The sequence below is a fragment of the Miniopterus natalensis genome, chromosome 11 (genome assembly GCF_054644295.1).
Source record: "Miniopterus natalensis isolate mMinNat1 chromosome 11, mMinNat1.hap1, whole genome shotgun sequence".
NCBI lineage: Eukaryota > Metazoa > Chordata > Mammalia > Chiroptera > Miniopteridae > Miniopterus > Miniopterus natalensis.
This window is the reverse complement of record NC_142091.1, coordinates 68,874,763-68,886,230: the sequence shown is the minus strand read 5'-3', so window position 1 is coordinate 68,886,230 and position 11,468 is coordinate 68,874,763. Positions and strand designations below refer to the sequence as shown.

General features: G+C 41.5%; 1 protein-coding gene across 1 annotated transcript; it reads left to right on the top strand.

Moving 5' to 3' along the window:
• Positions 1-4,819: 4,819 nt before the first annotated feature.
• On the top strand, positions 4,820-5,752 carry LOC148092064 (olfactory receptor 5G3-like). Its single transcript, XM_087822287.1, has one exon. It carries the CDS (start codon positions 4,820-4,822, stop codon positions 5,750-5,752), a length of 933 nt encoding a protein of 310 aa, XP_087678413.1.
• Positions 5,753-11,468: the final 5,716 nt, after the last annotated feature.

Genomic DNA, 11,468 nt, shown 5'->3' with positions numbered 1-11,468 from the left:
CAGCAAATAAAAAGACTGAGTTAGGTGATTGAGGACTGACCTGGGGAGATCAAGTTGAAGCTCACTGTGCAGCACTGATGATTAAGAAAAAGGGAAACCCGATGTAATGAATGAAATGTGCCTGCATGTGCGCGTGCAAATGAGCGTGGGATATGCAAGAACATCTTGACTTTGATGACTTCAGTAGGAGTGGCGGTGGAGGGGGGAAAAGTAGAGGCTTTATTCACACATATTTGAGCTGTAGCTTAATCCTGCCCTCTGGTCCATGGGGCACGGGGCTGGATTTAGATGCACCATTTTCACCTGACTTTATGAAGGGCCATCTGCAGGGACCCCTCCTGGGGCAGCCTGGGGCATGCTCACGCCGTGCCGTTGGCGCAAGGGCCCAGAAGCAGGTCAGGGGCTCTTTCTCAGAAGCCATAACATCCATTGCTGCAGATGGCATAGGGTTGCTCCTGAAACCCAGGACCTGCGTTATTTGCCCCCCCCCCCCCAGGCTTGTAGGAAGCCCCACACTGCTGCTTTCCCTGCTGCTGCAGCTTGTATCGCAGAGTCTGCTGTAGGAGGTGGCCCAGCGGCAGGACTGCTCGTGCTGTGTCTGGGGCCCGCTGCAGAGCCCCCTGCTCTGCACCCCACAAACGCAGGCAGCCGTCTGTGCCACTGGGTGTGTGGGCTGCAGAAATAGTCCTAGCCGTGGAAACATTGCCTCCAAAGCTCAGAGAGGCCTCTCAGGACTTTCTGATTCTTTCTTCATGAATCTCACCTTGGAGGGGTTTTCTAGGATGCCCCCAACCACGGGGCCTGTAAAAGTTCCCCAAATGGGGATGTGAAGTATCCACAGGGAATATGGTCAATAACAGTGTAATGACTATGGATGGTGCCAGGCAGGTACTAGATTTATTGAGGTGATCACTTTGTAAGATACATAAATGTCTGACCACAGGGATGTACACCAGAAACTAACATAATATAATATAATATTGTGCATCAAATGTAATTTAAAAATAAAAATTTTAAAAAACGCATTGGCAAATGTTCCAGTGATTTTTATGCATTGGTTCCTACTTATGTCCCATCTTTACAATTTTTCAGGTTTACAAGTTTGGCTGGTGGAACATGTGCTAAAAAAAAAACCCCACAAAAATAATCTCAAACCTTTTCAATGTGTTTCCAGGCTAAATTCTGCGGTAAAACTCTTCCCGGCCACTTCAGCTCATAACTATCCCTCCTTCTTCTGAAATCCTATAGTATGTTTTGTCTTGAAGCAAGCAAATGATAGTTTGAACTGTAGCTTTTCTTTTTTATTCATAGCTCCTGTCTCCACAACTAGGCTGTAGGTTCCTAAAAATGACAACTGATATGAATGAGAGCTTGTCATGTGGCATGTACTCTTGTGAGCATGTTGCATGTAATAATTCATCAGTTTTTCCAATGTCTCTGTGAGCAAGGTGCTATCATTGTCCCCATTTTACAGATGACAACATGGAGGCACAGAGAGTTAAACACAAACAAAAATACCAGGCAAACAAAACAAAACAGAACCCACTTTCCTAAAGGGACAAGCTGCGGAGCTGGGATTTGATCCAGACAGCGAACGGCTTCACCCGGCTGGTGCTTGTGACTTCTCATGTCTCTGTCTATAGCTCGCAAGAGGGTCTGTTCTTGCCAGGAGAGTCTCAGCGGGGTGGGAGAAAGCATTATTTTTTCAGGAATTGTCTGTTTGAGAAAAAACGTTGTTTTGGAAATAAATCTGGCACAAATGCCAATGAGATCACCTTGATTTTGTCCCTCAGGAATAAACTCTCGGAGTTTAAATTATTCAGAGACCTGGCTGTAAAGCATTTAAACTGTCTGGAATGCGTGTCCCTTATTTTGTGCTGAGCATGTCTGTGTGCAGGGGAAGGGACATCTCTTTATTCTCAGGCTCATCAGCATGGAGATTTATCTTCTTTACCAAGTGCTTAGGACTTCATGCCTATTGCAGAAGGTCATTACCTTCCAGGGGATTAAATCTCCTGAACTGACTTTCTGATATAAACCTGAAGACCCTGTCTTTTGCCATTCGCCGTGACACAGTTAGTGGGAAACAAAGGATTTTCTTAAGGAGGTAAGTCTCCTGCATTTTGGATAAAAAGAAATTTTGAAACATGGTGGAAAAACTTTCGTGAACATGAACTCACCACCTAAGTCCTCCAAACAGAGTGGTCTTTGGTGTTTGTCCAGATCTTCAGGACACTAACCAACCGATTTTTTTCTTTTACCTTTTAACTCTGAACTGTTCTTTATTTTTTAATACTATGGAGATACTTCAATGTCCAGGAAGAATTCTAGAAATGGAAAGGGCATAGAGGTCTTACCCCTTGTTTATAAAAGAGGCAGAGTGTCTATTCATTCGTGTTCCCATGCTGGGTAGCAACAGAAACAGCACCTGCCCCATCACCATACACACTTGCCTGGTATGTCCACAAACTCAAACCCTTGCCTGCAAGTTGCGATATAACTTTAGAACAGTTTCAGACACGAACTCAAAGCAGAATTCCCCAACCACTTCGGCTCACGGTGATCCTTCCTTCTTCTGAAATTCTGTGGCATGTTTTGTCTTGAAACAAGCAAATACTGCTTTGAAACGTAGGCTTTCTTTTTACTTCTAGGTCCTGTCTCCTTAAATTAGGTGTAAGTTCCTGAAAATAATAACTGACACAAGTAGCTGGCATTACTGAGCAATTGCCTATGGAAAAAACATTCTCAAATAATAATAACTTCAAGAGCCATGAACATTGTTTTAACTATTGTTTTGTCACTGTGACATGTCAAGTTCCACATCTTAATCATCACATCACCCAAGTGCGGTATGTGTTTTGTTTTTGTTGATAAAGGAGATTATTTCACTTGATTTTAAAAATTATATAAAACTACAATTTTTCCTGTGGATGCTGCTATACCTTGGGATCCTTACTATAACTTTAAGCAGATTGGTATCCTCCTCAATGAATGACTTCAAGAAATAATATTTACCTGAAATTTTTGTCTAAATGAAAATGCTGAGCATTTTACATGTTATTAATAAAACAGATATTACCTGTCAGAATATGTACCTTAGATAGAGATATGGCAAATTAGGGAAAATAATTTTATTTTTCTGATGAACCACATCTATTCATACATTCATAGGAGTCACAGGTAGAAATCATCTTCAGGTGAAGCTCAGCTGAGCTACGGTAGATACTTATTTTCCTATGATTGCCAGGGAAAGTTGCCATGCAGTATTTGATAGGTTAATTAATCTCAGAGGAAGGGCATCTTAATGCCCCTCCCAAGGCATTAAAGTCCTTTATTTGAATTAATGGTTGGTGGAGTTTTCTATACCCCGCTTAACCCCAGTCTGGAATTCTCTATTCTTATTTTTTGTGCCACTTCTGTCTCCAGTAGTGGAGACAAAAAGTAAATCTATCTCATCTCTCATTTGCAGAGCAGTCCTTTGTAAACATAAATATCCTTGTCATGTGCTGCCATATAATCTTCTCCACGGGAAACAACCCCTCTGACACTTGTATACATTTCTTTCTAAAACTCTTATAAAGGGCATAGGTTAATATACACAGATATGAATATTGTCTTCATAACATCTGAATGGCGCTATCCTTTCCATCAGGACAGAAACGGAAAGGGCTTGAGTTCTGTTCCATTTAGCCGATCCCAAGTGTCTATTGACAGCATCTGAATTTTTCATCATTTTTACAATATCACGGGTAACTGCATACCCAGGCCAGTATTATTACACTATCGTACAGTGAAGGTGAGGATATTATGCTAAGTGAAATAAGTCAGAGAAAAAATGTCCTGTGGTTTCACTTATATGTGGAATCTAAAGAACAAAGTAAACACAAAATAGAAAGAGATGTATAGATGCAGAGAACAGACTGGTGACTGAAAGAGGGGAGGGGGGGTTGGGGACTGGGTGAAAAAGGTGAAGGGGTTAAGAAGTACAGATTGGTAGTTACAGAATAGTCATGGGGATGGTAAGTACAACTTTGGAAATGTAGTCAATAATACAGTAATAACTAGGTATGGAGCCAGGTAGGTACTTAAAATATCAGGGAGACCACCCTGAAGTACGTGATTGTCTAACCACGAGACTACACACCTGAAACTAACACAGAATAATAGTGAATGTAAACTGTGATTGAAAAATTAAAAAAATACAGAGACCAAACCTAATTTCAAATACGATTTTAGAACCCAAGGGAGTTTTTGTTACCCCAGCTCTAAGTTAACTTTTTAAAAATTGTTGCCACTGTTACAGATGTCCCCCATTTCCCCCCCTTAGCCTCGGTCTACCTGGCCTCTTCCCCCACACTGCCGTCTGTGTCCATGGGCTGTGCATATACGCATGTATGTTCTTTGGTTAATCTCTTCCAGTTCCCCCAACCCCCTCTCCTATGAGATCTGTCAGTCTGTTCCATGTACCCATGTCTCTGGCCCTATTTTGTTCACCAGTCTATTTTGTTAATTAGATTCCACATATAAGTGAGATCATATGGAGTTTTAGATTTCATAGTTGGACCCCTCTTTTGACGTTAGGGGGTAGTGAATAAAAAAAATCAAGTATGAATTGTCAACTTTATAAGGGATCTGTGCATAACCGACAGAAACTAGAACCCTGCAACACTGACAACCAGTCCAACATAGTTTTTATAACTGTCTCCTATGCATATAAAAAACACTAGTAATTCGTGTAAAAGATAATTTTGTATGTGCTGATTGATTTAAAAAAAATAAATTGTATTTTTTATTTCTTATACAGGATGTAAATGATCAAATGGAAGACAAGAATCAGACGGCAGTGACTGAATTCCTCTTCTTGGGCCTCACGGATCATCTCCATCAGCAGATTGTCCTCTTTGTCACGATTCTCTTCATCTATCTTGTCACACTGGGGGGAAACTTGGGGATGATCACTCTCATATGGATCGATTCCCGACTCCACACCCCCATGTACTTTTTTCTCAGTCACTTGTCCTTTGTAGATACTTGTTCTTCTTCTTCCATTGCCCCCAAGATGCTGGGTGATATCTTCGCAGAGAAGAGAGGCATCTCTTTCATGGGTTGTGCTGCTCAGATGTGGTGCTCTGGTCTTTTTGTGGGAACCGAATGTTTCCTCCTGGCTTCCATGGCCTATGACAGGTATATGGCCATCTGTAAGCCCCTGTTCTACACACTCATTATGTCCCAGAGGGTCTGTGTGCAGCTGGTGGCGGGGCCCTATGCCATGGCTCTTATAAGCACCATGACTCATACAGTTCTCACCTTTTGCTTACCTTTCTGTGGTCCAAATGTTATCAACCACTTCTTCTGTGACATTTCACCGCTGCTGTCCCTGGCATGTGCAGACACCTGGACCAACAAGTTAGTGCTGCTCATCTTGGCTGGAGCTATTGTGATACTCAGTGGGTTGGTCATCACGGTGTCCTACGTGTGCATCCTGGTGGCCATCCTGAAGATCCAGACTGCTGATGGGAGGAGGAAGGCGTTCTCCACGTGCTCTTCTCACCTGGCAGCTGTCTCCATCCTCTATGGAACTCTTTTTTTTATCTATGTTCTCCCTGACTCAGGTTCCTCCTTTGATATCAATAAAGTGATTTCTCTGTTTTATACTGTGGTCATCCCCATGCTGAACCCCCTCATCTACAGTCTGAGAAACAAGGAGGTGAAAAATGCATTCAGGAGCAAGTTTGAAAGAAAAATGCAGTAATGTGATCCAGGAATGGGTGGGAAATTAGAGTTAGAAAATTCCTGAGTCTGCCTGTTACCAGGGCACTTGTAGTCTGAAGTACTGTTTATGTTGCATTACATCAGTCTTGTCTTTTGTGAAATGATGGAGAATACAACAGAAAATGCAATTTATGCCAGAAGAAATCCAGCAGAAGTTTTATTTAGTCTGATATGTGGGAAGATATTTTATTCCAGACAAGAAAAGCAAATATTGGAAGGGAAAGATCAACACAGTTCATTAGGAAAGCTTTGGTAGACCTTGTTAAAAGTTGAACAATGGAAAGTGAGAGAATAATTACATAAGGACTCACAGTGAGTTAACCTCCCAACAGGAAAATGTTGTAATATATGTATGAAACACAGTAGAAAAATGAAACACAGCAGAGGAATAAACCAAGAAATAAGTGGCTAATTCATAAAACTAGAAATCAAATGGCCACAAATTAAATATATATAATTATATCATAGATTAAATGTGATTATATTTAGATTATATTTAGATTTTATATATATATAATATATAAAATATATAATTTAAAAATATATAAAATATATAATATATAATATATATAATTTATATAATATATATATATATATATATATATATATATATATATATATAATTGCTCAAGTAAATGAAAAGAAAATGACTAGGTGATGCCCCTCCCCCCCATTTATTAAAATGATTATGTGCAGGGCTAGTAAGGTTACCATTTGGATATGAACAAGAATTTTATCCATAGCTAATTTTCACAAAGGTGTGAATCCCTACATTTCCATAAAGTAATTTGTAATTTGATGATTGCTATTAAAATGCACATTATCTTTGCCCTGGCTGCCTTACATTTTGAAATCTATGCTACAGAAGTAGGAAAACCAGAGACAAATGCTACGGCATGTTTTGTAGAGGAAATAAAAGGAAACAACCTGAGTCTGCATTATTAGGAGAAAGAAACATTCTTTCTTTGAGATGTTGTGCAGCTAATTAGGAAAAGTAAGTTAGATGTTCATGCTTTGTTTTGGAGGAAGCTCTCTGACATAATCACTGATGGAAAAGAATGAAGTCACAGTTTAATCTGTACAACTTTGATCATAATTTGTAAAAAAATAAAGGTGGGTGTAAAACTTACCTAATGTGTAAAATATATTGGTATGTGTGTATGTACATGATTGTAGAGACAAGTGTGGAAGACTACAGGCCAAGGTGACTTTTGTCTCTGGCTTTTTTCAAGACTTTTTCTTTATCTTCGATTTTCTATAGTTTGTCTTTTGTCTTTAACCTTTGGCATTTTACTTATGATGTGTCTTGCTGTGGGCTTCTTTGGGTTCCTCTTGTTTGGGACCCTCTGTGCTTCCTGGACTTGTAAGTCTATTTCTTTCCTCAAGTAGGGGAAGTTTTCTGTAATTATTTTTTCAAATAGGTTTTCAATTTCTTGCTCTCTTTCCTCTCCTTCTGGTACCCCAATAATACAAATGTTGGGCCTCTTGAGGTTGTCCCAGATGCTCCTTATGCTATCTTCATATTTCTGGATTCTTTTTTCTTTTTGCTCTTCTGGTTGGGTATTTTTTGTTTCCTCATGTTCCAAATTGCTGATTTGATTCTCAGCATCCTCTACTGTTGATTCCCTGTAAATTATTCTTCATTTCAGTTCATGTAGCCTTCATTTCAAATTGGTACTTTATTATATCATCAATTTTCTCAATTATTTTCATCATACTCTTACTAATATCCTTTAGCATCCTTATAACCATTATTCTGAACTCTGTATCTGTTAGCTTGCTTGGATCTATTTCATTTAGTTCCTTTTCTAGAGATTTCTTCTGTTTTTTCCTTTGTGACATGTTTCTTTGCCTCCACATTTTGACTGCTTCCTGGTGTTTGTTTCTATGTATTAGGTAGAGCTGCTATGTCTCCTGGAATTTGTAGAGTGGCTTTGTGTAGTGGGTGTCCTGTAGGGTCCAGTGGCTCAGCCTCCCCAGTCACCTGAGCTGGGCCTTCTAGGTGCCCCCCTGTGTGGGCTGTGTGCACTGTCCTGTTGTAGTTGAGCCTTGGTTGCTGTTGGCGTCCCTGGGAGGAATTGACCCCCAGGCCAATCAGCTGTGAGGACCAGCGTCAACTACAGCCAAAGAGCTGCTGTGCTGGAGACACCCCTATGGTGCAGGATTTGCTTCAGTGGAGCTTTGGTGTTCACCAAGTGCACCCCTTGAGTGTGTCACTCGTGGATGTGGTAGGGTTGTAATCCAGCGTGGTTGAGTCTGACCACCAGGTGCACTGTCTCTGGGGCCTCCCGGGAGGTGCAAAGTCAGCCTGTGCCAGTGCCTTGCCCAGGGCCACCCAGCATGAGCTACACAGCAAACCATAGTTGGCTGCTGCTTGTGCTGGGCTTGGCGGTGCCCAGGAGAGGCCGAGTTATGAGCCAACGCAGCTGCCGCTAGAGCCAGGCCTGGGGCCGCTTATGAAGCCGTTTGGAGCCCGCAGCTGCTTGTTTGAGAGACTTTAGGAAAGTCCTAAGCATGAGGCCCAAGAGGCCACTTGCACAGAAAAGCCCCTGGAAACGGCCTGGATGAGCTGCAGGTGGGGAGGGGCGGGGCCTCCGGGAGTCACGGGGCGGGGCCAAAGGTGCGAGTCAGGTGCTGGCGACTCAAACATGGCGCCTGCCTGCCGGCTGTGCGGGGAGGACTCGCCAAGGAGCCATGGCCTCCGCCAGCCCCTCTGCCCGGGAGGAAGCCGCCCTCCGCCTCTCGCCCGGATCTCAGGCAGGTCAGTTCCTCCCGAGTGTCCCGGGTCCTTTCAGGCTGCTGCCCGGCGCCGGGCTCAGAGGGAGCGTCCGTGTGAGTCCGTGCCGGGCCCTTTAGAGGAGCTGCTGGGCTCCCGCAGCCTCCGCGACCCTCAGGGACAGTCCCCGCTGGTTTCACAGACCGGAGTTGTGGGGACGTCTCTTCCCGGCCTGGAGCCCTGGGCTGGGGGCCTGCTGTGGGGCTGGGACCCCTCTCTTCTCTGGGACACCTCTATCGCCTACGTCCTCCCCCCAGGCCCCCCCTCGTCGTTTAACCCCGGGCACCGGGTGTGGGCCCGCGGCCGGGTCTCGGAGATTCAGCCCTGATCCCCCGCGTCCCCGCCCCTCCTCCCGCTCTCGGTGCTGCTTCAGCTCCCTGGCTGTGGGGCTTCTGTGCAGCCGGATCCCAGGAGGCTGAGTGACGGTGGTCCTGGGTTTAGTTGTGATTTTGATGTGGCTGCGGGAGGCGGCGGGCACAGCTGTCGCCCACGCCGCCGACTTGTCTTCCTTCCTTGGCAGTTTAAATAGGATGTGCTAAGGTGTGTTTTTCTTTGTAGTGTATTTATCAGGCTCGGCTTAATTGTGCTTTTAAAGTCTGCATTGTTATGTCTTTTCATCTTTATTGTCTATAAAACTAAGACTTTCCCAGGTGTTTTGATTTCTAATTACATATAGATCAGAGGTTATACGGAATTTAGTTGGTAATACCTTGTTATTGAGCATAAATTAATATGAGTGACTTAAAAGTTAAGAATGTAGTATATTTTACTCGTAACCAGAAATGTCTGCATGGGATTTTGACCCCTTAGCATGATTTATTCGTATAGAAGTGAACCTGCAAGTGGACTTTGGGTGTCCATAACCCAAGCAAAGACTTTCCCCCATCATTCTAAATAAACCTAAAACAGGTACCCCAGGTCTATGTGTAGTTTTTGTTTCACATTTGATTTTTTCCTGCTTATGTTCAGTCTCCCAAAACAACCTGCACCAACACTCAGATATAGTATTTGAATTGTGAATTTCTGTCTTTTTGCATCAAGTGTGTTTTGTTCAAACACTTTGCTCCATTTTTCAAGATGGCCCCAAAATGTTTTTTTTTTTCAAAAGCCTTCCTTTGAGAGAAAAATTCCCATTGTGAAGTAATATTGGCTCAGGCTCCATATTACCTATTTTACTTTAATTTATTCTCTATGGATGTAGACTCTGAGGTTCAGGGTTCTTCAGGGATCAGATGCCAATTGAATCAAACTTTCAATGAACATATGTACTTCATACTGTGCAATATGAGAGTCAGAAAAAGGCAAGGGATTATTTCATGTGTGTTAGCAGATTCCTGCATAATCAGGACAAAGATCATTCATCTTCATGGAACAAGGTAAGAATAAAGTAAGAATTCATGAAATTTCAAGCACACCACATTGGAGATACTTAATTCTTCTAGTCTGAGGCCAGAAGTCCACAGATTTTGAAGAATTTAAAAGAGGTAAATAAGGGATTTTAACAAAGAGATAAGTCTGAATTTTGGGTAAGACAAATTCATAAAATTATACACTTATTGTTACATGGCCATAATTAGTTTTTTAACCTCTCCAATTAAAATACCTTGCCTCACATATTCTTGTGCATCCTACGCACTAAACAGAAAATTTACATGATTTTTAAACCTAAATTCCAAATCTTTAGGTCTTATTGAGTGAACCAAATGCTCATTCAATCTCTCCATTTTATTTAGAATCTCATGATGTAGCATGAGCAGTATTCCACTGCTGGTGGTTTTTTGACATATACATTTTCAAAACTATTTGTGAATTCTATTTTATTACTTTTCCTGTAATTATATGAGCCCATTCATAAACAAATAAAAATGTTATCTGCAGTGGATCATCCTTCTGTTGAATGCTTAGAATTGTATAAGAAATATGATTAAGTAATATTCACTTATATGACAAAAGCAAGCACAATTCACAGGGACCTTCCATAAATAATTTATTGGGGACCTAAAATATGTGACCACTTTTACCAACTACAGTTGTGCCATAACGACAATTCAATTTTATATTTAATGTTATTAGATATCACAGGACAAATATTATCCCTGTTTACACAAGTGATTCAGTGGGAGGTTCATATATAGAGAAATGTAACTGACTCTGATAGTGCTTAGAAGCTTTAATGTGTGTGTATCATCTGGGGGTTTTGTGAAAATGCAGTTTGGATTAAGTTGGACTTGAATGAGGCTTCAGAGTCTGCATTTCTAATAAGCTCCTGGGTGATGCTGGTGCTGTTGATTCATGGACCACAGGCTGAATGCAGTGTTCAGATGGCTGTTCCACTGTGTCCTACACCTGGACTTTTTCTGAGTCAATTGAAATGGTCTGCTCCTCCTTTTCTATTCCTATTTTATGAGAAATATTAATTTTATGAGCAATGTTAATCAGAACTTATCAACATTAGGACTATGTACTCATCATGATATCTTGAATTGTGTGCATGTGGAACATGAGAAAATAAAAAAACATTTCATTACCCTGAACTGGGGCAATGTACTTAATAAGATGACAGAACTCAGGTGTACAAATGTTTTACAGAAGAATTGCTCAGCTCCTTCACTTCGTTAGTTCTGCAATATTCTTGACAAGTTGCTGTCTGAGTGTGTCCCCTAAATTGATCTTTTTGGCTCCCAAAGCAACTAACTATTCACTCTTGAATTTTCTAAATTTTGAAAAATTTCTTACCCATTTGAGCTTAAATTTAAGATGCTACAGTTGAAATCCCTCAGGACAGCATTTTTCTTCTGCAGCTACTCAGAAAAAAGTAAAACTGCCATTGCTCATAATAGCCCTTTGTCAGAACAGCTCTTTCAGTATATGAAGACAAGAAGGCATGTTCCCTTATTTTATTTCCAGCCTAAAACTCATG

Bases quoted from the DNA above. Each gene is read 5' to 3' on its own strand.
- LOC148092064 (XM_087822287.1), top strand. From the start codon at position 4,820: ATGGAAGACAAGAATCAGACGGCAGTGACTGAATTCCTCTTCTTGGGC.